We start from the raw sequence: 25,456 nt of genomic DNA, 5'->3' as shown, positions 1-25,456 counted from the left end.
TCCAAGGTTTTTTGAAAAGTTGGCAGCCCTGAATAACAAATAATAATGATAACAGTAAGAAGGAGAAGAAGAAGAAGAAGAAAAATGAAAAGTAAAATAAAGACAGTGAGCTTCTCCAAAGGAACAGGCTGAAATTCCTGTAAAGCCTTTTGTTCTGTTAGTTGTGGAGGCCCTCAGGGAAGCGTCTTGGAGCCTCTGATCTTTCAAAGGAATCTAAAAAAAATTGACCACCATTTAATTTCATCAAGAACTTTTATTTACAATTAATTGCAACAGTAAATGTTTTAAAGCAAATATAATGCTGACCCAGTTATGAGTTCTATTAACACAATGAGGAATCATTAATTTACCTGACAAAACACACAATGTTGATACTAAACAGTAAAATGTTTATTGACAACATTTGGTTTTTTTTTTGCTAAAATATCTGATCTCACGATACATTATCTGCTTGTGGCATTGTGAAACTTTTTTATGATTATGTTTAGATTCTTGGTTAAGTTTGAGGAAAAATTAGAAGATGTCTGCTTAGTCACGTGGTTAGCCTAGCTTAGCAGAAAGACTGGAAGCAGGGGAATCTGCTAACATAGCTGCATCAAAGAATAAAAAATATACCTTCTCAGTCTGATTTAATTTTTGTCTTCTCTCTGTCAGACCTCCTGCCTGGAAACGTAGGTCCTGCAGGAGCTAAAGGTCTAAAAGGCTCAATAGGATTTTCTGGAATCAGAGGGGAGGAAGGACAGATGGGTGAGTGGGTAAAAGGAAGGGGGAGTCGTGATGTCCCATGACATGATATTATATGATATACTAATTCAGTGTTGTCATTTTACTGTAATCTGACCTGGACCTGAGCTTCAGAGTTAAAACTGAGATTTTTAAGAAACAAAACAAACTAAGAGTTGTGGGGTCTTTTGTATAATTAATCATTGTTGTTTGTCAGGTGAGAAGGGGGAGGTGTGCTCCGTCTGTCCAGTTATTTCTGGCCCTCCAGGACCTCCAGGTAAACCAGGAGAGCCAGGTGAAGACGGGAAACCAGGTAAGAACCGCACTTGACTCAGTTGTCTTTGTCTCTCATCAATTTAGGTATTGATCCTGAGTGTTAGCTAGATGTCAACACCAACCCGGTAGTTGTCAAATACTGGTGCTTGGGTAGTGACTTCCAGCGCCAGACACTAGATGAAAAAAGTCTGACTTTAATGCTGGAGGCCAGTGTTCACTTCTCATATGATAGTAAAGCCAAGTGTATTTTGAAAACAGACAATGCATGTAACAGGCTGAAGTTGACACGGCGTCCCAGAACGTCAACAACCAACACACCCAGGGTACCTTGGACGTCATATGTGGACGTGGAAAGTCCATGACCAAACGTGGACATGTGACGAGGTCACAGTGAGAATGTGTTGTCAATACTGTCATTTACCAAAGTAAAAGTAGTTCATTTTTGAGTTCTTAGTTGTAATTTAATTTCCTAAAAGATGTCACACAGGAACACAATCTGAAGATATACAACAGATTAAATGATCTCAACTTTAAACACTTCATTTACACTGTTACATAATATTGAAACGTAAAACCCGTTCACGGCGACCAGTCCAGCAGACAGCAGCATCTGATCCAGACTCAGATTCAGTGTAAAGATGTCGAGCAGGTAAAACTCACCTGTACGTCTCTGTGATGTCCTTCTGTTTCCAGGATCAGACGGTTTTCCAGGACCCAAAGGTGACAAAGGGTTCAAAGGTGTCGAAGGACCACCTGGTCCACAGGTGAGCTCACTCTGCACCTCCATAAACTCTTCTGTCACAACTGTAGATTTCAGGGGACTGACTCAGTCACACATGTTTGAGTTTGTGGATATTTAGAAGTAGTTTCACAGTTTGTGACATTTTCTGAGTATATGAATGTTAAAGACACAGACACCACCACACAAGTAGAAATGCTCACAGCGGTGTTGGCCACTTGTGTAGGCTCTGCGTGTCACCTTTGCACAACTTAAAATCAGTCTTCACTGTCTGCTGTTTTGGCTTTAGGGCCCCTTTGGTATCCCTGGCCTCCCGGGATCCCCAGGACCTGTTGGTGATCCTGGGATCATGCAGAGGGTGGGGCAGAAGGGTGAGGACGGGGACCAGGGGGTGGCAGGACTACCAGGTGTCCAGGGGAAAGATGGATCTCGAGGATTGAGGGGTCCAAAAGGTGTTCTGGGACAAAAAGGAAACCCTGTGAGTATCAGATACATCATCCAGAGTGCAGACTGAGGGGGGTCGACCAAAAACACTCAGACCTGATACACAAAGAAGACAAGGTTCATGTGGAGGGGACTCCCCCTGTTGGCTTTGTGGAAACAGCAGTTAAGATACTACACAATAACCACCCGATGTCAACCTGTTCATGCATATGTGTGGGACGTAGAAGGTCTGTTAATGAGACTCATAGTAACAGACAAAATATTAATCCAAAAATATCAACAATATAAAAATATTTTCAGGTTGGTATTACTTCTTAAAATACCCTCAACATTATAGTAAGAGCCCTGTTTATTGTAATATCTTTAACATTTTTATTAAAAGCCCACATGGGTTGTCGGGTTACACTTTACAGGCCAGTCCGTAAATTTACAAGACCTCCACCTAATGTGTAATGACTGTTGAAGCATTATATAGACCCTTTTAGGGCTGATGTCACAATGATGTCATGTTATCAGCTGGAGGTGCAGCTGCCTCTCCCCCACAGGGCTGTAGGCTACATAGGAGTGTTAAAATGTGTTTGTCTTGTTGTGTTATTGGGAGCCAGAATAGAAGGAGTAATGGCTCAAAACCAGCCGCCACTGCCCGTCAACAAAAATAAAAACAACAACAAAAATATTGGATTTCTCTGGTACGCTAACTTTATAGCACATTAGCTAACGCTAGATTCCATAGCAAAACAAACAAGTGTGGTCCTCCTTTGTAAGATTGGCTTCCTGTGACATCATCCATCCACTGAGTGAGAGCATACGGGTCGGCCAGTCTGGTCCCGTTGGTCAGTGTTTACTTATTCAAGTAACACTGGCGGTCCCGGAGAGTGAGTGACCTGACATGGTGCGTTGGTAAATTCAGTCTGACGCTCTACACTAAAATGAGAGCCCTGTTGGTGGAAGAAACGCAGCGTTATATTTCTACATGAATGAACCAACGGTTAAGTTAATCACACATTCACTCCGCTCGGCGCTCTGCTGCTCCGTCTCCACAGACAGCGCTCCCAATTTATCAACGCTCCAGTTTGTGTCAGAGTGCGCTCCCACGCTCAGAATGAGTGTTTCTGAACGCACCACTCACATCATCTTCCTCCATTGTCTAAAACAAGACAACACAACTTGTTAGCTAGCGCTATCTAACATATGTGGAGAATTGTTTTGTCTCCAGCTAAGCCCCACCCACCAACAAACATCATATTTACGAACAGTAAAAGGGTCTTTTTAGAACATGTTAAATGTACAGGGTGAACATTGCAGATTTTGTCCTCCGTTTCTCCGAGAGATGAAATGAGGAGATCTTTTATGTCCAGTATGAACAGGACGAATGATTACAGAAATAAAATCTTGTTTCAGTGTTTATGTGAATCTGTCCTTTAGCCATTAAAGTCATGATTCTGAGCTTCCTGTCCCTTTGAAGTGACAGTGAGTTTTGTTTTTTTAATGCTGCTCAGGGGCCTCCGGGTACGAAAGGTGAGAGGGGCCCGCTGGGTGAGACTGGTCCCACAGGACTAACAGGACAGATGGGACCTCCAGGACTACCTGGAATTGGGGTTCCAGGACTTCCAGGACCTAAAGGCAACGTGGGAGTCGTGGGACAGCGAGGAGATGCTGGAAATCCAGGTGAGAGTGTTTGGACTGAAGTGGGTCGAAACAAGAAGTTACACGTAACTGGCTGTAAACACTCAGGCACCAGTGACAGCAGTCGCCGAAGGCATTATGCTTTCATCCGTCCGTCTGTCCCATTCTATTGAACGTGATATCTCAAAAACACCTTGACAGAATTCCTTCAAATTTGGCACAAATGAGAGTTAAGGATGAATTGATTTTGAAGTTGGTGGTCGAAGGTCAAAGGTCACCGTGGCCTCAAAAAACATGTTTTTTTTGACAGAATTGCACATAAATGTTTAACGGGATAAAATAATAAAGTGATGACATTCTATATCCAAAAGGTCAAAGGTCAGCTTGACTGTGACATCATCATGTTTTAACGTCATATCTCAGGAACAGAAGGGGAGACATTTGGTCAGATACTGAATTGGTGACTCTAATGTTGAAACTGTGCTGATTGTATAGATGTTCTGTGTGTGAAGCATCCATGTTTTAGAGCTTGTAGCTTCTTTGCAGCAACATTGAAGCATTGTCTACTGTCACGGCTACATGAGTCTGGACAGACATGGATATAAAGCGCATCTTGACTGCTTCGCTGAGGTAGTCAAGATGCAGGTGGTTATCAACTTTCTTTCTTGCAAGATACTTCCTGTCTCTGCCGATATTTATCAGAGCTGCCAGAGGTCAGACTGAAATTCTCTGAGACAGGAGAAAAGTTTAGGGGGCGCTTGAAGACAAAACCAGAGTAATTTTTGAGGGTTCTTGTTGGACACAACTGCTCAGAAATGCAGTTTTGTAGCACTGCATACAATCGTGTTTGTTGATGTTGATTAGACAAAGTCAAAATTGTACATGGGGTCTTTAATCTGGATAATTGTAAATAATAATTACTTCATCAATAACTCTGAGGCAGGGCTGGATTAAGCCTTGATCTCTCAGTGTGATTCAGACACACTAACAACCACTGTCTGTCTGTCTGTTTATTCAGGTGAAAAAGGTTCTCCAGGTGAAATCAAAACCTTTCCAGGAGATCCAGGACAGAAAGGAGAGAAAGGTTTATCTGGAAATCCTGGACCTGAAGGTGAGACAGGTGGATCTGCTGTAGCTTCGAGTGTCGACATTATTTTTGACTCACTTAAAAAGAAAGCTGATCATTTTAAAAACAGGTTGAAGAACAGACGCTACAAAACATGTGTACCCTCTGACTCACCTGTTGTCTCTGCTGGTCTCAGGTGTGACAGGACTTCCAGGTGGTCCAGGAGCTATTGGTCCAAAGGGAGAAAGAGGAGATGTAGGATTTTCAATCCAGGGGCCTCCAGGGTTCCCAGGGGTCAAAGGTCTGGTTTACGAACATTTCGAATAAATCAATCAGCTGAGAGTTTTAAGAAGATGATAAATAATGGTAATATGTTGTTTTTGTCTGGACCAGGAGTCAAGGGCCCTCCAGGAGCTCCAGGGGATTCAAGATTTGGTATCAAAGGACGGGCGGGGCCGTCAGGCCCCCCAGGGATGCCGGGGCCCAAGGTAACGTGGACTCATACAGACAGAAAGTCCTCAACATAAAGACAGTGAAGGATCTGAAAAAACAAGTCAGAATATCAGCAACATTGGCACTGAGTTTGAAACGACACATCGAGTTGAAGCATCTGATCAGTCCAAGGAAATATGTGCAAGTGAATGATGATCTAAAGATTTTATTCTATATAAAAAGAAAAAAAAAGGTTAAATGGAATGTAAACTAGTTCATTTAAATTGTGAACTATGAACTTGTTCATTTTATACCACAACTTCTTTAACTTGGCGGCACGAGCTGACACAAAGCAGCAAGCTAAAAGTGTTGACATTCATATGACATGTGACCGTGCCTCATAACAACATCACACTACTTCCTGTTTTGCTGCTGGATGTAAACAGAAGGCGTGTTGAGCTTCTGTCATCCTCTGGTGATTTCCTACTTTCATGTCTCTGTGATCGCAGGGGAACAGTGGTATTGGTTTCCCAGGTCAGCAGGGTCAGTCAGGCCCCCAGGGGGAAGATGGATCTGTGGGGCCCCAAGGAAACCCTGGACCCCAAGGTCTAGATGGACCTCCAGGACCTCCAGGACAAGACGGACCTCCAGGACCCAAAGGTACGTCATTTAAATTCTGATGAACCTGAGATCTTAAAACACCCGAAGTTATCTTTAGTGAACTGAAGTGTCTCTCAGGTCGTAGTGGTCTGGATGGTTTACCTGGTCCTGTTGGTGCTGTTGGACCGTGTTTACCTGGAGATCCTGGACCTGAAGGAGAGCAGGGACCCATGGGCTTCATTGGATTCACAGGTAACAAATCTACAAGGTGGAGACAGTAGAGTTTGTGTCCCAGTACAGAATCCAACATCTCATCTGACTCTCATGCCCTTCATTTCCTGAGCAGAGAGTTTGGTAAAATTTATAAAACTCCTGTCTCTCAGTCTAACAGGTATCTTGTCTTGTAGGCATCAGGGGCTCAAAGGGTGTGCAGGGTGACCCTGGGCGGCCAGGTGTGGGAGCCCTGGGACCTCAGGGGGCTTACGGGGCCCCAGGGTTTGATGGACCTCCAGGTCCAGTAGGAGAAATTGGACCAAAGGGCCTGAGAGGGGCCAATGGGAAGCCAGGAAGCATAGGTAAGGAGGTGTGGCCACTTGCTGAATGGATAGTGATGAAATGTGTTTCACACATTTATGTTACCCTCAGGATGAATTCTCTGACTTTTCATCTAGAACCATTATCAGGTCAATATTTTAATGTGTACCTCGGGTATTTGACCAAATACCTGCAAAACTAATGACACTCCCATCAGCTTTAGCTGTAGACTGTGTTTACTGCTAACATGCTCAACTGAAATGGTAAACATTATACCTGAACATCAGCATGTTAGTATATGGCTCAAGCCCAGCCTCACAGAGCTGCTGGCATGGCTGTAGACATGTGAATTTAAATCAATACAGTGTCCTCACAAGTATATTAACATCCACATATCTGTGTGTTAGGTATCAGAGGGAACATGGGCCTTCCAGGAGCCCCTGGGAAACCAGGGAATTATGGGAAGCCAGGAGAGACTGGACAGCCAGGACAGAAAGGTTTCGTCGATCAACCAGTCAATCAGTCAATCAATCATTAAATTTTGTCTGACTGTAACTGTCTATGGTCTGTCTGTCTGTCTGTCTGTCTGTCAGGTCAGATGGGTGTAGATGGGACGAGGGGTTCTCAGGGGCCTGTGGGGCCTCAGGGAGACCGAGGAGAAACCGGACCAAAGGGATTCCAGACGGCTGTGGAGATGTATGGAGATGTTGGAGACCCTGGAGCCCCTGGTACTCTATTCTATTCAGTTCTATATAAAAAGTAGCAGTCAAGTGAGAAACTGTGTCAGGTATCATTTAGTTTTCAGTCAGTGTGAGCCTTTAATCCTCAGCAAAAGTTGTCCTTGGTGTCCCTCAGGGCTCTATGCTGGGTCCCATTGTATTGCCTATTTATACTACTTTACTTTGACTTTGTCCATTACATATAAAGCTACAGTAAGCAGATAGTTGACTTAGCTTTGCATAAAGACTAAAACAGGGGACAGACTAAACAGGGAAAACAGATAACCTGGCTCCATCCAAAGGTAATAAAAAACAACACCTTTAAAGCCCTCTGATTAACATGTTATGTCTTAGCTGTTAAATATCTACAAAAACTTAAGTGTAAAGTGTGCAGGGGTATGTCAGACAAAATAGTTGGAAACTGCTCTTATAAGTCATATGAGCTCCACTTTTAATAGATATACTCAAGGGGCCATATTCACAAAGCTTCCTAGCACTAAGAGTTGCTCCTAGTGACACACAAGAAAAATTCTTAGAATTGAGACATTTTCTTAGAGTTTCCCCTTAAAGTTAAGACTAGGTCCTTGTAAAGATAAAAGTTATTCACAAAGCATCTCAGACCTTAAAAGAGCTCCTACGGTGAAAAACTGTTGGGAGCAGGGAGGGGGACGTTAAGTGGTTTCTTAACCAGAAGAGAAAATGGTGGAAACACAAAGAGGTCTCTAAACACAAAATTATAGTGAGTAAATGAAATGCTACAGATGAGATTGTGCAGGGATATGTTTGTGGTCTATCTCATTTGGGATATGCACACATTTCCCACGCTATAACGCCAGAAATAAAATGATCACAATACTAAGATATTTGAAAAACTGGAAAAATGCAACAGTGCAGCAGTGATGACTTTGGTCTGTCTCAACCTCCCATCAGCAGAGTGATCACATTAACAATGAAGACACTGTCAAGCTGTTATGGTGATGCAGTTCATTTCATTTCCACTGGGTGTCCATACCTTGCAGGCTCACAAAAGGGCGTGTCTATGACAACCAATGACATCTGTTAAAAGAAAGCACCGCACCTAGCAACAGGGTCAACCACACCCCCTCAGTAAGATAAAAGTTTCTGTCCCTTCCTTGTTTTTCTTAGAATTTTCCTAAATACGTCCTAAGCTAAGACTCCTTACTAAAAGTTTTTAGTCTGAGTTAGGAGGTCTCTTAGAGTACTCTCAGAATGTTTGTGAATACGGCCCCAGGTGTGTTGTTCCTCTAGCTCGTTCTCATTCCCAGCTCATTAAATACCGCCACTTTGTCAGTGATTTCGGTGTCAGACACAACGCAAAGATGCACCTTTAACAGCAACTTGATATGCCACTGAGCAGTGTCAGTTTGTACTGCCACCAGGCAGTGTCAGGTTGTAATGTCAAGTGCTGCAAAGTTCTTACAGGGTGGGTTGGAGGGGAGGTGGTTTGGTCCAGCAAAACCTGGACTTTCATCTGGGAGCCCGCTAAATATTGAACCATGTTAACGTATTTTTCTAAACCTAACAGTGTGCTGTGATGCACAAGGGAATAGACTTAAAAAAACAAGGTATAAAACTGTATGCATATAGCAAGCAGAAACTGTACATTTGGAACTTGGAAGTGTATTTTGAAAAGATGTCACAGCTGTGAATTGACACACCATCCCGGAACATCAACAACAGATGCAGGAGGATACCTAGCGCATCAAATTTGATGAAGTCCGATGAGAACACGTTGGTTTTACCTTTCTGTGACCTGTCTGTCTTCTTCCTGTCTCACCCTCAGGGCCCAGAGGTCTCACTGGTACTAAAGGAGAGAAAGGCCTCCCAGGGCCACTGGGATTTGATGGCAGCAATGGGAAACCTGGAGATAGCGGGCCGCAAGGTGAACACAACTAACTGCAAGTACTGTTTGCGCTGCCCGTACTGTTGTATCTGCTCCTCCTGACGTCCACTGAAAACGTCAAAGTGATACTATATGTGACGGTCAAACTAAAAGTAAAACCCTGACAGTTAATAAATGTGTGTGTCTATCAGGAATTCCTGGAGACCCCGGCAGAGATGGAGACACAGGTCCTCCTGGTTCCTGTGGAGTCACCGGTAACCAAGGAGAGATGGGGAAGCCAGGTAACGTTCCCCTGAACACAAAATGTGTCAGCATAAACATTTTTAAAAGGCAAATATTTGAGGATTTTATTGATAATGATCTGTATCTGCAGGGACTGATTGGGTTGTTGATCAGCTGTAATGAGTTGATATTGAATTACCTGCTTGAGATTCTAACCTTTGAAAAGTCCTTTGTTAAAACATTATATATTTAAATGTCTTTAGCAAAACAAACGCTTAGAAAGAACATCTGTAGCTGTCTGAAACAGACTGTATTCTTCTAAAATATCAGCATCAACTCTTTAGACTTTACAAAGACAAATTTCACTCTGGGGTGATCTGCGTCTCTACTTTTTTTTATGAACTCCTGGCGTTTTCTGTCCAGGTGTTAAAGGAGAGAAAGGTTGTCCAGGGCCTTGTGGGAAGCCTGGATCAGATGGCATACCTGGACAAGGAGGACCTAAAGGTGCTAAAGGAGAACAAAGTCCACCTGGACCAGGGTCAAAAGGAGTTCCAGGAGAGAAGGTATCACACAAATACAGAGTTTGACAAATAACGGCGCTGTATATCTACAAAAAGGTATCAGTCAGAGTAGGGCTGGGCGGTATGACCTAAAATTTATATCACAGTATAAATTCGAATCCCTTCACGGTAACGGTATATATTGTGGTATAAATTTAGGTGTACAAGTTATAATAGAAGTGTTTCTGGATGGGTTTTGTAGTCCCTTAGCAAAGCTAAATTGATAAAAAAAAACAACAACAACAAAAGCAAAGATATAATGTATTTTTTAGAGCATTTATTGTGCAGAATGCAGATCTCAAAACTCAAAATTAAAACCCAGTACTCTATGGTGAAAAAAGGCCCCTGGGATCTACAGTACAGGCCAAAAGTTTGGACACACCTTCTCATTCAATGCGTTTTCTTTATTTTCATGACTATTTACATCGTAGATTCTCACTGAAGGCATCAAAACTATGAATGAACACATGTGGAGTTATGTACTTAACAAAAAAAGGTGAAATAACTGAAAACATGTTTTATATTCTAGTTTCTTCAAAATAGCCACCCTTTGCTCTGATTACTGCTTTGCACACTCTTGGCATTCTCTCCATGAGCTTCAAGAGGTAGTCACCTGAAATGGTTTCCACTTCACAGGTGTGCCTTATCAGGGTTAATTAGTGGAATTTCTTGCTTTATCAATGGGGTTGGGACCATCAGTTGTGTTGTGCAGAAGTCAGGTTAATACACAGCCGACAGCCCTATTGGACAACTGTTAAAATTCATATTATGGCAAGAACCAATCAGCTAACTAAAGAAAAACGAGTGGCCATCATTACTTTAAGAAATGAAGGTCAGTCAGTCCGGAAAATTGCAAAAACTTTAAATGTGTCCCCAAGTGGAGTCGCAAAAACCATCAAGCGCTACAACCAAACTGGCACACATGAGGACCGACCCAGGAAAGGAAGACTAAGAGTCACCTCTGCTTCTGAGGATAAGTTCATCCGAGTCACCAGCCTCAGAAATCGAAACACAAGGAATGGACATTAGACCAGTGGAAATCTGTGCTTTGGTCTGATGAGTCCAAATTTGAGATCTTTGGTTCCAACCGCCGTGTCTTTGTGAGACGCAGAAAAGGTGAATGGATGGATTCCACATGCCTGGTTCCCACTGTGAAGCATGGAGGAGGAGGTGTGATGGTGTGGGGGTGTTTTGCTGGTGACACTGTTGGGGATTTATTCAAAATTGAAGGCACACTGAACCAGCATGGCTACCACAGCATCCTGCAGCGACATGCCATCCCATCCGGTTTGCGTTTAGTTGGACGATCATTTATTTTTCAACAGGACAATGACCCCAAACACACCTCCAGGCTGTGTAAGGGCTATTTGACCAAGAAGGAGAGTGATGGAGTGCTGCGGCAGATGACCTGGCCTCCACAGTCACCGGACCTGAACCCAATCCAGATGGTTTGGGGTGAGCTGGACCGCAGAGTGAAGGCAAAGGGGCCAACAAGTGCTAAACACCTCTGGGAACTCCTTCAAGACTGTTGGAAAACCATTTCAGGTGACTACCTCTTGAAGCTCATGGAGAGAATGCCAAGTATGCCACAACTATCACACATTCACATATGGAGTTTTTTGTGGAGCCCCTAGCGTCACATAGGTTTACATTACCAAAGGTTCATGACAAACACTCTTGCCGAAAACCAACTCCTGTGTGCGCACGGCGAGAGAGGAGAGGGAGAGACGCTGTGCTGCTGCCAGAGGAGACACTGAATGAGTTCCCTCTGAGCGGTAAGTCACTAAAAGAGTCTGAGGGGCTGTTCATAAGACATTAACTCACTCACTCACAAGTTCTCCAGCAACACATGTTGCACGTGCTACGCTAAATCACAGACGTGAACCAGCTCCTCTTGCTCCGCTGTCTCTGTGCTCGCAGCCATTTTTACACTGAGGCAGGTGCGATGACGTCATCGATGATAGGACGGTAGAGCGCAAATCTCTACCATGGGCCAAATTTATATCATTTCTACCGTCTACCACATATACCGTGCAGCCCTAAGTCAGAGATATCAGATATATTGTTTTAAATTTGTGCTGGTGGTATTGCTGTGAAACCAGCTGGTATAATTAGTTGCAGAAAAGGCACGTGATTGTGTGGAGTGTCAATATTTGTGGGATATCTTGTAATATATTAATTTTAAGTTGATCTAACCTGATATCCTTGTATGCAGATGATGATCTGCTTTATATTGCTAAAGGCCCACTGTCTCTTTGTTTATGGTTGTTTCTGTTTCATGTGTTGTTTTTCATTTAAAGACATTTTAGATATTTATGTATTTAGAACCTGAATCTTTTTTAATCATATATTTAAAAGCTCCTTACACATTTCATTTGAAACAACAATAAAGTGTCTTATCCTCCTCGGTCCTTCTCTCAGGGGAATCCAGGATGTTCAGGATCACCAGGTGCAAAGGGGACACCGGGAGACGGTGGAAATTTGGGTCCTATAGGAGAATGTGGCCCCTGTGGCCCCAAAGGACTCTCTGGACCCCCAGGATGCAGAGGTGTGGTTCATTACAGTTTATACATCATATATCTGTAGTTTGCCCTACTGTGGCGGTCATGTATAATGACATTTTACAGCTTACATAATGGGCCAGACAGATAAAGAATGTTGAAAGTCACTTTAAAGCTCCATAAAGCCGAGGGAAGCGGCAGATTCTAGCGCTAAATGAAAGCCACTGTTGACCTGTCTGTCTGTCTGTCTGTCTGTCTGTCTGTCTATCTCAGGACCTCCTGGGATTCCTGGTGAAAAAGGTTGTGATGGTCCTCCAGGGAAAAATGGCCCTCAAGGACCCACCGGCCTCACAGGTGCATAAACCAGTCCTTTTCATCACGCAGCAGTACTACAGTACAGTGCATCTGTTAACATTAAGTTATAAAAATAGGCTGATATCTGACCTCCCAATAAGTCAATTACATCTTTACTTTTTATTAGGTAACAAGGGGGCTCCTGGAGATCCTGGTCCAGCAGGTCCCAGAGGAAACCAGGGACAGGACGGGATACCAGGACCTCCCGGAGAGAAAGGAGCTATGGGAGGTAGGAGACCGAAGAGACTGAAGCTACCACCTTTATTCTGATTGGATACAAGTGTATTGTTGTGAACAGTTTAGGTTTCAGATTCAGCTCATAACCAAGCCTGCTGGTGGTCTTGCTTTTCTTCCTCCCAGATCCTGGAATCGGACCGCAGGGCCCAGAGGGGAAGAAGGGTCCACCAGGTGAGTCCTCAGGTACGATTATGAGTTTAGTTCAGGCAGAACTAAAGATGATGAAATAAAACACTCTCCGCCCCCTCTGATGTCCTTAGGGTGCGCTGGAGAAAAGGGTCTTCCTGGTGTCTGTGGTCCACCTGGTCCCTATGGTTCTACAGGAAACCCAGGTTGTCCTGGTCCTCCTGGACCTCCTGGTCCTCCTGGTTGTCCCGGCAGGGAGGGAGTCTGCATTGAGGGAAGCAAAGGAGAAAACGGACTCATGGGAATACGCGGATCGAAAGGTGATGAAACACAGTGACTAAATTTACTTGGAAAATATTCACCTTTTTGCCCTTATTCCAAAAAAGACAATATTCCTACCAAGCTGCTGACATGGCAAATGAAAATAGATATTCCACTAAAATTGTACATGCAGCCGTGCATACTCTCATGAGCGTGCCCTAACATGTTGTTTGCCGTGTGCCATTATGCTTCTTTTCATCAAAGCTGATTTTTTTTTTTTTTGGTGATGGACTTGTTTAACCATGCAAACACAGCCTCCATTTCTCAGTTCCTTTAACTACTTTCTCGCAATGGTCGGTGTTGGGATGTTTGCAAATATCCAAATATATCTGAAGATCCGTGCATCTCTGCCCCGACCCTCAAATTGTTGGCGAGTTGGTGCGGTTTACGACCCACAGAGGTGACTGTAAACAGGCAAGAGGCCATGTGTTGCAAACTGCGATAAAAACCCCCAACTGAGATGCATATCCTGCATGCAGTGTATACAAGTCCACAGAATGCTACTGAAAGCTAAATTACATCGGCGTAATTTGGGATATTGCAAGGTGTACTTTAGAACCTGGTTTATGGCCGAATACTTTCAAAGCTACTGACATTGGTATCAGCCTCAGCTCTACACTGATGTTAATATTTACTTTTAAGGCACTGCAGTGTCCGTGTACAGCCTCACAGAGCTGTTAGCCTGGCTGTAGACTCTGAGGTCTTATGCACACCTGCAGTTTAGCTGCAGTTGGACCACGAGAAAACACTTCTACTGTTGCCTCTTTGTTCTGTCGTGTGCCAGGATAACAGTTAATCATAAATCAATGTCATCTGCATAGAAAGACAGATAAAAGAACAGGACAAGCCAACTTCAGTGAAATGAAACTGTTGTGAAAGAACTCGTGTAAATAATCAGGTCACTCTCTCTGTAGGTCCACAAGGCTTTCGGGGTCCGCCCGGTCCTCCAGGTCCCGGTTTTAAGGGAGATAAAGGAATTAAAGGAGCAACAGGTAACCCAGGACCAACTGGTTACCCTGGTGACCCTGGTCCTCAAGGCGAGCCGGTTAGTATATCCCATAGTTATATCATACCACAGATATACACTAAGTATCCAATTTATCTTATGTTGTGTTTGCACCAAATGCGATGCAAGTTTTCACGTCGTGTTACTCGAGCGAGTTTGAATGCTAGAATATTTTATGTTGACTCTCTTCATATGCTAGAATTACTCCTCTGCATTATACATCCTCGGAGGATCTCAATGCTGATTGCTATCATGGTGTCTTCACGTTGACTTTATATGTAATTTACTCACGTTTTTTGCCCGATGTGAATACAACATTAGACCTTAAACTGGAACACCTAGTCAGTAATCTTAAAGTATTGACTAAATATTCTTTGACAGGAATATTGGAAGCGTCAAATAATATTTTGAGCAGAAAATAGAATCAAATTTGTGTCTGATTAAATCCTCACTGAAAACACACCTGTGAGTGTTTCTAATGCCGTCATTGTGGTTGTTGACAGGGTGAAGACAGACCACCAGGCCCTCAAGGACTCAAAGGCCAGATGGGAGAGACTGGTGTCACAGGACCTGTTGGTAAGAACTGCAGCCAGATAAGTAGCATACTGACCAGTACAACTACAAACAAAGAGTACTGTCTGCCAACCACATCAGCGTCCTTCTATACACTTCGATCTTAGGGTGTAAATCTGATACCAGTTTGTCTGAAGGTTAATCTTTGTGTTTTAATCAGTTCAGAACAAAGATTCGTGACAAGATGAGTTGAAGCAGGTAACTACTTGGCAATGCAGTGTTCTTCAATGATTTAAAAACCTGCCAGTTCACACCACGTTAACTAGATGAGACGGTGTATCATCAGTCAACAACTCTCTGTGTGACTTGACCAGGGGACTTCACTACAAGCTGATTGGCTGTTGAAACAGGTGACGTGCTTTAAAACCAGCCGCTGGTGATTTGACCAGCTGAGTGTCAGGTGACACCATCAGCCGGATTGAGTCGAGCTCAGACCGCAACGTTCTAAAATGGTTTTATCGCATTATGATTCTTTGGTCTGAACCAGGCTTTTGGCTCCTCGTGTGTGTTTCAGGTGTGAAAGGGGACCAGGGACCATCAGGTAGCAGTGGCTTACGAGGACCTCCAGGACCACCTGGGAGGAGAGGTAATACAGTGGACAGCAAACTGTCAGCAGCCACACACCTGAGTGTAATACCATAATGCACTGCCTCTGGTGATCGTACTGCCCTGTGCTGAATACTGCATGCTGGTAGAAATACTGAATGTAGTACTGAATGCTGCCCTCTGCAGGCCCGAGGGGGCAGGATGTATCCAGGGAGGTGGTGTTGTTGCCAGGAGACGAAGGCCTACCTGGAGGTTTGGGACCACCAGGAGAAAAAGGACCCCCAGGAGCCCAAGGGAAACCTGGAGGTCCAGGTGAGTCTGGAGTAATATTTCAGTCTCAGTCCTCATGCTTCAGGTGTGAGCTGGGTAAATGCACTTTTAGGTTCCAACTCAATGAATGGGGTTTTAGAAGCAGTGTTGTGTTTTGTGGTTGTAGGTTTTAAGGGCATCAGAGGGAGGGCTGGGAGAAGGGGACAAGGTGGTCGTCCTGGACTGAAAGGGGAACAGGGAGACCGAGGATTCCCCGGATTTAAAGGTAAGAACTCTGATCATCTGTCAGCTTTCAAACAGTGTTCGAAGAACCTTTGAAGTAGTAGTACTCAAAGAACCAAAATAAATACATTTGATACTTTATAAAATTTACTGGACTTCGATGGAGACACACAGCAGCATCGCAAAGTTTCTATTAAAGGATTAGTTTGGTATTTTTCAACCTAGACCATATTTTCCATGTTTTTGTGTCTGAATGACAAATGGCAACAACAGTTTTTGAAACTGGTCCAGTGCTGAGGGCGACGAACAGGCTGCAATGTAACCATCAGAGTATGTCCTCTAAAAGTGTTTGTTTTGTCACTGACAGGCTCAGATTTTTATTCTGAGTGTCTGACAACATTATGGAAAGGATCCCTACAGAGGTAGACCTTTGTGTTAAAGAGTAAGATCCTTTTTTGTTTGTTTTTTTTTGTTTTTGTTTTTGTCTTGGTGCTTTAGAAAATTCCTGCAGCAGATGAACTCCTCAGGCAGCAGATAAACTGTTCACTGAGGAGCTGGACAGGTGCCTCACATTCATTTTGTCTGGTGAGAGATTTTCAGTGTGAGAAGACTTGTCAACTTGTGCTTTCTATAGGAGTGTGGACATCAATTCAAGATGGCTGCCAAATGAACCCCATGGGCCATGAGTTGACCTTTGCAACAAGAAACACTCTTAACTACACACCATTAGGGTCCTAAAAAACAAGGGTACAAAAAAATGCCATGCAGGTACATGGGAACTTATTTCACCTGCTAGACTAAGACTTTTATGTTTTGTTCTACAACATAAAATGCGTCAGTAAATACCCCACTGTGAATTCTGAAGCGTGTATGTGTCTTAAAAAGTACCTAAATGAGACTACAGAACGTTATCACACTGAACATGTGTTTACACTCTTGTTATGATGGTGTCGATATGTCATGCGACAGTGGTGTGATTGTTTATAGCGTAACATTAGGTTTTTGTTTTTTTTTTTTTACTTCTGGTCTGGATTGTATTTATGCTTAAAAAATCATAAAAATTGTGTTCATTGGTGAAGATTCCTTCCCTGAACAAAACATGTAAGTATCATAAACGTTTGTTTGCCACAGAGTTTATTTTCTGCAATAATCCAAAACCCAATGGAAAAATCCTGTAGGTTTTTTGAACCAGGGTGATGCTAACCCCCGCATCAGCCTACAGAAAAACGTCATCCCTGGAGCACTCTGTAGGAACTGACTCTGTTTTGCAGCCAGCCCCAAGTGGACATTTGATGAACTGCAGTTTTTGGCACCCCTGCACTGGCTTCATTTTTCTGCCGTGAGGTTTGCTGTTTGATATTTTTACATCTAACTGGGTGATTTAAGGGTTAATTTCAACCAAACCAGAGTTGGTGATTGCTGGAACAATAGAAAGACAAAGACGGTTTTTAGGAGTTTCATTTTGCTTCTCTACATTTTGAAGTGTGTTTTATGATGATAAAATAAGTTTATTTAAATGGAGTCTGGCGGGTTTGATGATGGAGAATTTGGGGCTGTTTCTGGTTAAACAAAAATGATCTGACAGCATTATGGAAATTATCCCTAGAGACAGACCTTTTTTTAAAAAAAAAAAGTAAGACACTTTAACAATCTCAGCCTGTCAGTGGCAAAAACAAACACTTTTGTAAAGGTACATTGACAGTGTGAACATGCCCAGAGTGGTTACGCTGCAGCTTGTTTCACTGCTGCCGGCTGCAGCGATCTCAGTTCAGGACCAATTCTGAGTTGAAAAATACCAAATTTAACCTTTAAAAGCTCCAAGTCGATCACTGAGCTCATCAGTCTGAGAATCACCTCCTTCAGCTTTACACTGCTGGTGATCTTTTTCATCCAGAAGTGACTCCGTGTTGACAGGTGTCACAGGTTCACGAGGTCAGCCTGGCGCTAAAGGTATTCGGGGTCAATCGGGCACCTGCAGTGTCGCACCAGAGAACGACGGCTTCCTGTTCACCAGACACAGCCAGGAACTATTTATCCCAGAATGCCCTGCAGGATCTACTCAGATGTACAGTGGATACTCACTGCTGTTTATCAACGGGAACAACCGAGCTCACGGACAAGACCTGGGTAACGTGAGACGTACATTTACTCAAGTACTGCACTGATGTACAGTTTCAAGGTACTTGTACTTTACTTGAGTAAAGATCCAGCCAGTAAACAGATTTCTGGTGAAGTGTAATAAACATGTTCAGATTCTTCACCTTCAAAAAGACACCTTATGTCACAAAACACACTCTGCTGTCAAAGTGAAATGAAACACATCTCTTTGTCTCTTTCTGTCTCTTCAGGTACGTTAGGTAGTTGTCTGCCTCGTTTTACCACCATGCCCTTCCTGTTCTGTAGCACTGACAGCACCTGTCGCTATGCCTCACGCAATGACTACTCCTATTGGCTGTCCACTGATGTACTACTGCCGGCCAGCATGCCGTTAATCTCTGGAGATTTACTGAAGAATTACATCAGCCGGTAACACACACACACACACACACACACACACACACTAAAGCGAACCTAAAGCTGAATTTGTACGATCAACATGTTTGTAACGATGTGTTTCCTGTGTCCAAGGTGTACAGTTTGTGAGGCCAGAGCCAACGTGATCGCCGTCCACAGTCAGACCAGTATCATCCCAGAGTGTCCCTCAGGCTGGGACCCGCTCTGGTCCGGGTACTCCTTTGTGATGGTGAGCTCGTATTGTCGGGTTGGGCTGCTTTTGTCATGACTCCACGCCGGCGACATTATGTTTTCAGGTTGTCTGTCAGTGTGTGTGTTCTTTGTATCTTAAGAAGGCCCTTAGGGAATTTCCTCAAATTTGGCACAAACGTCGACTTGGACTCAACGATTTACTGATAAGAATATGGTGATCAAAGGTTAGAGATCAAGGTCACTGTGACTTTGCATCTTCTCATGATTGTGAACAGGATATCTAAAGAATGACCTGTGGGAATTTCCTCAAATTTAGCACAAACGTCCACTTGGACGGAAGGATGAACTGAATAGAATTTGCTCGTTAAAGATGACTGTGACCTCATCCATTGCATTCTCATGAAAGGCATATCTTAGGAAAGCCTTAGGGGATTTTTCCCTAATTTGGCACAAACGTCCACTTGTGCTCAAGGATGAACTGATTAGATTTCGAAGGTCAAAGGTCACTGTGACCTTACTCTCATCCTATTCTTGTGAATGAGGTGTTGAGAACACCTTGAGTCAATTTCTTCAAATTTGGCAAAAACACTTGGACACTCGATTAGAATTTGGTGTTTAAAGGTCAGTGGTGAAGGTCACAGTGACCCTGCATCTGTCCCATGATCATAAACGCAATACCTCAAGAACACATTGAGGGAATTTCTTCAAACTTGGCACAAACTTCAAGTTCAACTCAAGGATGAACTGATTGGATTTTAGTGGTCAAAGGACAGTGTGACCTCACGGAATGTGTTTTTTTTTTTGCCATCACCTTAAGAATTCATACACTATTTATGACAAAATTTTACACAAAGGTCAAATAGGATAAAATGATAACGATACAAGTTGAAATTAAGGCACAACACTAAATTTAAGACCATAACCTCCCAAAATGTTCATAAAACACGCAGCCTGAAATGTGACAATCTGTGGTCGGTTGTTTAAAACACTTAAAGTTTTCTCCTAAAGTATTACATTTACGGCTGAATTTCACTTTAATTGAGGGACTTATTTAAGGATGTTGAACAGATGTTATTTACTGTTTTAAGAGATTTTGCAACTGTAAAATGCCATGGTTTTCATCAAGCCTGTGATAGCTGTTATCTGACAAAGTAGGTCCGTATATAATAAAGAAATAGCAGAGAAAAAAAGACAAGAAAAGAAAGTTGTTCATGAAAATGTTTTACTTCTGGACAAATATAATAAAATTAAGTACACACTAAAAAGTAAATTGGTTTTTCGCAAATAACAGCAAACAAAACAACGAACGTGGGGGGAAATTGCAACAAAAATAAATTCAACAAGTCTGGCGAGAAGGTCCAAAAAAATTAGTCCATTTATCGCCATAAACTTGGCCATGTTAAGAAAGTTTTTTTCTTTACTTTGGTTGTTAAGGTCCTTTGTGCAACAGTTTAACTTTAAGGGATTCCAAGACCAAAAGAAGGAGTAAATCTAAATGCTTAAGTGAACACTCAAAGGAAACGGAGGAGAAGAATTAAGGGTGTTTTTTCAATTTTATTTTAAGGAAACATTAATTCAGACTTTAGAAAAAAATCTTAATCTAAGGTGTTTGGTACAACCAGCCACTGTCTCTTGAGGTCTGATCTAGAACAGAGGTTACTTTGACATTTGACCCTTGCTGTTGCTGCTGTCACTTTGCAGGAAACAGGTGTGGGGGCGGAGGGGTCGGGTCAGCCTCTGGTCTCACCTGGATCTTGTCTGGAAAACTTTAGGAAGATTCCCTTCATTGAGTGTCACGGCAGAGGAACCTGCAACTACTACACCGACTCCTACAGCTACTGGCTGGCCGCTCTCAACCCCAGTGACATGTTCAGGTACGACACACCTTTAAGGTCTTGTTCATGTACACGACACATTCAGGTAGGCACAGATGTTATTAACATGTTCAGGGACAAACAGCTTCATGTACACAACAGTGTCGTCGGCATATTCATGTACACAATACCAGCATCACAATGTGCAGCAGAGTCTCCACAAGTGCGTACAATGTTCAGCTGGATGAAAATACTTTAATATGAGCAATATGAACATAGCTGTGTGAGTGTTTTCTTTACTTCAACTTTTCATAGATTAGGCTGAATTATAGCGAAGGCAGTGCATGAATCATTCTGAGTGCACTTCCAAACCATTCAAGGCGATTATCATGTACAGTTTGTACCTTTGAATCACAGGCTTTCCGGTTAGGATGTCTGATTTGTGAAATGTCTATCAAACCTTGAAGCGCTGTACCTCGTTTAGTTGAAAGAAAAAAAAAAGAAGCTCTCCACTTCTGAGAGCATGACAGGTGGAAAAAAATCCATGGGCTGATTTGGGAGGCTTCAATGCACAAATCAAATCAAGTTTATTTATGAAGCATGTTCCTTGAAAAACAACCAGAGTTAGCCAAAATGCTGCACAATAAAATCAAATATAGATAACAATGGTAACAGCAAAAATCAAAAGCGATCATGCAGTTTACAGGGGTTTACAGGACATGATTACAATGGCGTTGCAGTAACAAATCCAAAGTAACTGTCATTTCACTGCTCAGTCCTCAAACAGAATGCTCCCTCTATGCCAGGCTTGGCGAAAAATAAATAAATCAGCCACAGAAAAGGTTCCCCTTCTTGAAGAAACTCAAATTTTTCATGATCATCCACCCAAAAGAAATCAACATAAATAGAGGTCATCTTAGTGAAAGGTACATTCCTTATGTCTTCATGTACAGGACAGTAAAACAGTAAGTGGGAGCCAAATTATCCAAAGAGGTCTCTGATGATTAAAACCATAAAAACAATAAAGTAGTTTCACATTAAAATGGGTCTCTGGTGCTCTTCAGTGACCAGACAGGAGGGGCTGCTAACTGAGCCGCCGCTAGTATTAGCTCAGCTTGTTTCCTTCAGTGTTCATTGTTCATGAGGTTTTTATATCCAAAACCAACACACCAGCTGATTAAAATCAAAAACACTGAACAAAGCAGTTTGGTGTTAAAATCAGTGTCTCCTCAACGCGCTTTGTTTTTTCTCCAGGCTGAAAGGGTTTTTGTTTGGGAAGTTTTTCTTTACCCGCTGTGAGGGTCCAAGGAAAGAGGAATGTCATATGTTATAAAGCCCTCTGATATTAAACACTATGGAAAAAAATGAAGCTGAATTGAAACCGGTTGGTCGGGGAGGACTTTGAGCCGAGATGGCAGTAACCCTTGTTCAGCTTGTTTCTCTGATAACTCAAGATCCAGATGTACGATGACTAAAATCTTTTAAAAGTGACACTGACATAACCTGAAACAGTGAGAAAGTAGTTGGCTGGAAATGTTTTAGTGTCCAACTATCCAATCAGCTGCTGGCAAAACCCTGGTGGTCAGGTACACAACAGTGTGATCAACATTTACACAACAAATTCATGAACATGTTCAAATAAGAAACAACTTTGTCTCAGTGTTCGAATACACAGCACTTTTATCATGATGTTCAGCTGCACACCAGCTCCATCAGTTTTGAAATTGTCTGGAGTTGTATCATTTCAGTTAGAACCAATCTGTCGACACTGCATCAATATTTTGCTCGGACTAATCGGACTAAGCCTAAGAACCAGTTCAGAACAACACAATCTATAAAACATTATTGGGAGAAACAAATCTCTCTCTGTTGGGTGATCATTAGGTAAGCAAACCTTAAACTAAAATGTGCCTTCATACAGGTAACTAGGACAGGTGTTCTTTAATATTCAGAAGTTTCATCTTAAAATCCCCTCAAACAGAACAACAATAAACAGCAAAGACTTCTCAAAGGGCCGAGAGGTCAGAGTTTCTTCATGGCTGATTAAATCTGCTAACATGAGGTCTACATTTGTTCGAGGACGGATCAGACTGTCCTGAGTGTGAGCTTCATCACCTCACTTAAACTCCAAAGAAAGGGCGTCGCCACCTCCTGATTGGCCCAGAGGAGAAATACACCAAGCTGCTCTCAGTTCTCATTCAGGAGTCATTTCACTCAGTCTGAACAACAGGTGATCTGAATAACCCTCCAATCAACTGAGGGGAGCGCTGACACTCAGCTACACTTAACTGGGAAAAAGGGAATAACAGGAAGAACCAAAGACTGAGGGACTGCTGCACATGATCACATTATATCAGTATTTAGATGTTTAATCTGCAGTGCTGTATTATTATTACGACCAAACTGATACAACAGAACACGTGACATCTAAACAGAATTTTTGACCATAAAGTTCAGGGCCCTGCTGTTCAGAAAACATCTGATCAGATTGGATCAAATCTTGAAAATGGGTTGTTTTAAGTAAATCAGATTAGATCACATATTCCAGTCTTGGTTTTGATGTGGATCAAACTTTCAGTCTGTGTTGTTCAAAGCTCTTCAGTATGATCGGGATACCTTTGATCCAAAACATCAGGATGATCCCTGCAGAAGGAAATGTGTTAAAACTCTGAAACTTTGTCAGATATATGAAGATTTATTCATATTTGTCACTTGACTTGTTTGTCTCAGAGACACTGTCACAGTGTTAAAGTAGGTCAGGTAGACAGACTACATCTTAAGCAATTCAGGACAGTAAAGTAAAAACAATATGAAGTCCTCCACAATTCATAAAGATTTCAGTCGCACTAACACATTTATATGTATTTTAAAAGTCTGGTATTAGTCCGACTGACACAATAAATCCATTTTCTCCGACGTTAGGGAAACGTGAAAAGTGTTTCTGCTTCATCAGATCCTGATATAATCCTGCTGCAGTGCTCTTTAGCACCAGCAGGAGGCAGCGTCAGTTTGACGTGCAGCGAAGGGGGGATGTGATGAAATACAAAGAAAGTAAATTAACCTGTTGTGTTCTTCGTGTTTGTGTCAGCGCAACATTTCATTTAAATTAAGGATTCAAACTGGGACATGAAATGAACTTGTGTCTGTCTCTGTCTCTCGTCCTGCAGTAAACCGAAGCCTCAGACTGACACAGGAGAGTTTCCGGGCAGTCTGATCAGCCGCTGTCGAGTCTGTATGAAGCAACTGTAAACATCAACACTGCTGATACTACTGCTGTAAATACTGCTGCTGCTAACACCGCTGATACTACTGATGTTCCTGGCGCCAGCAGAGACCTGATGATGATACTCATCACGACGCCTCTGGTGTGCTACTACTATTACCACTGCAAGTACTACTTCAGCTGTCACTGTCACTGATACTAACACATCCTTCAGGTAACAGTAGCAACATCAACACCTCAACGCCATCAGCATCACTACTACAGTGTAGTGGTACTTGGTTTCTTCATACATGCCCCAAGTGTTTTCTCCAGCAGTTAAACAAGAATGTTTTGATATTCGACAAAGTTGTGAGTGTAAAAAAAAAAACTACTGCTGCTACTATCTACTGGTAGTTACAGCCTCTAAGTGCTACTTCATCTACTGGTGTTTGCACTCATACTGCTAGAGCTATGTGACTACTGCTACTGGTGCAAGTACTTCTACTGCTACGACTCACAGTTGTGAGTATGTAGAAGAAAGTCAGTGTACACAAGTGCCACTACTACCGCCACGTTTTCTACTGTCATCATCGTACTAATGCTACTATTACTGTATGTACTGCTACTGTTGTAAGTACTAATGTCACCACTACTAACACAACTAACACTACTTCAATGACTGGAGCTGCAGTTCCTCTGAGACACCACAGAAGAAGAAGCTGCAGTTCCTCTAAGACACCACAGAAGAAGAAGCTGCAGTTCCTCTGAGACACCACAGAAGAAGAAGCTGCAGTTCCTCCAGCAGCCAGCAGATGGAGCTCCAAGAAAACTTGAAGTGAATTAAAAAATAAAAACATCACAAGATGAACACATTTTTATTCCCCGCATGGCGACAGAGCCTGGAGCGCTCTGACTGGGAGATTCCCATGGCAAAGCATGCTGGGTGTCGTAGTCATAAAGTAGTTGGTGACTCTGCACGAAGGTTTTCTTTGTATTCTTTACTAAGTGATGATAAACATGAAAAACGATAACACCTGTTTACAGTCTGACCATCGTCACATCATCCAAAAGGCTTTCTTGTTGTACATACTCGTATCCTGTAATTGTTAAATATCACTGATATAGTGTGATAACTTTTTTTTTTTTGTTTTGTGAATATGATTCGTGTTGAGTTTAATAAAACATGTTGTTTTACAGAAGTCACTTCCTGTTGTATTTTGTGTTATTAAAACGATTTACATCCTGTAAAAACTCATCTTAGTGCAGGGTAAAGGACAGGTAGGGGAGAGTGGGGTTAGAAGAGCCAGTTTTTACTTTAGGCGACTTCTAAGTGAGGGCATGACAATAACGAGCCAAACCAACCAACTCTTCAACTGGCTCAAATCACCCCACTCTCCCCTAGACGTCAATAGTTCTGAAGTGTTTTGAGCGACTCGCACATAAAGGCGGGCCTCCAAGCAAAACTCAGATCCGCCACAGTTTGCATATAAAGCAGATCGATCCCCAGAGGCTGCATCATCACCACACTCCACCTCACTCTGTCCCACCTTGAAGGGAAGAACGCCGGGATCATCTTCACTGATTTCAGCTCAGCTCAACCATCATAACGCAACAACTGGTAGAGAAGCTGAGGTCGCTGAACGTGCACACTGGGTCGTTAACTTCCTGACGGACAGGGTGGGCAGTCACACAACATCTCAGTGAGCACAGGTTCACCCCAGAGCTTCTAGCTTTATCACCAAACACATCATCAAGTTTGCTGATGACACCAGA

The 25,456-nt window shown here is 42.7% G+C and overlaps 1 protein-coding gene across 1 annotated transcript in view; it reads left to right on the top strand.

Annotated features, from left to right (window-relative positions):
- Positions 1-24,829, top strand: part of col4a3 (collagen, type IV, alpha 3) — a 45,637-nt gene extending 20,808 nt beyond the window's left edge. The window contains exons 22-52 of the mRNA XM_033630482.2: positions 655-747; positions 941-1,036; positions 1,693-1,763; positions 2,028-2,216; positions 3,682-3,850; positions 4,827-4,919; positions 5,071-5,175; positions 5,268-5,362; positions 5,816-5,966; positions 6,045-6,158; positions 6,314-6,481; positions 6,848-6,937; positions 7,034-7,168; positions 8,964-9,062; positions 9,215-9,304; positions 9,669-9,808; positions 12,227-12,353; positions 12,580-12,660; positions 12,788-12,889; positions 13,021-13,068; positions 13,158-13,343; positions 14,259-14,389; positions 14,854-14,926; positions 15,438-15,509; positions 15,656-15,781; positions 15,906-16,004; positions 17,876-18,088; positions 18,310-18,487; positions 18,590-18,704; positions 20,369-20,541; positions 23,649-24,829. Of these exons, the coding sequence (XP_033486373.2) occupies positions 655-747; positions 941-1,036; positions 1,693-1,763; positions 2,028-2,216; positions 3,682-3,850; positions 4,827-4,919; positions 5,071-5,175; positions 5,268-5,362; positions 5,816-5,966; positions 6,045-6,158; positions 6,314-6,481; positions 6,848-6,937; positions 7,034-7,168; positions 8,964-9,062; positions 9,215-9,304; positions 9,669-9,808; positions 12,227-12,353; positions 12,580-12,660; positions 12,788-12,889; positions 13,021-13,068; positions 13,158-13,343; positions 14,259-14,389; positions 14,854-14,926; positions 15,438-15,509; positions 15,656-15,781; positions 15,906-16,004; positions 17,876-18,088; positions 18,310-18,487; positions 18,590-18,704; positions 20,369-20,541; positions 23,649-23,730 (3,704 nt within the window). The 3' untranslated portion in view covers positions 23,731-24,829. The remainder of the gene's footprint in view (positions 1-654; positions 748-940; positions 1,037-1,692; positions 1,764-2,027; positions 2,217-3,681; positions 3,851-4,826; positions 4,920-5,070; positions 5,176-5,267; positions 5,363-5,815; positions 5,967-6,044; positions 6,159-6,313; positions 6,482-6,847; positions 6,938-7,033; positions 7,169-8,963; positions 9,063-9,214; positions 9,305-9,668; positions 9,809-12,226; positions 12,354-12,579; positions 12,661-12,787; positions 12,890-13,020; positions 13,069-13,157; positions 13,344-14,258; positions 14,390-14,853; positions 14,927-15,437; positions 15,510-15,655; positions 15,782-15,905; positions 16,005-17,875; positions 18,089-18,309; positions 18,488-18,589; positions 18,705-20,368; positions 20,542-23,648) is intronic.
- Positions 24,830-25,456: the final 627 nt, after the last annotated feature.

The sequence above is a fragment of the Epinephelus lanceolatus genome, chromosome 4, assembly GCF_041903045.1.
Source record: "Epinephelus lanceolatus isolate andai-2023 chromosome 4, ASM4190304v1, whole genome shotgun sequence".
NCBI lineage: Eukaryota > Metazoa > Chordata > Actinopteri > Perciformes > Serranidae > Epinephelus > Epinephelus lanceolatus.
Note: the sequence above shows the minus strand (reverse complement) of the source record. Positions and strands in the feature narration are given on the sequence as shown.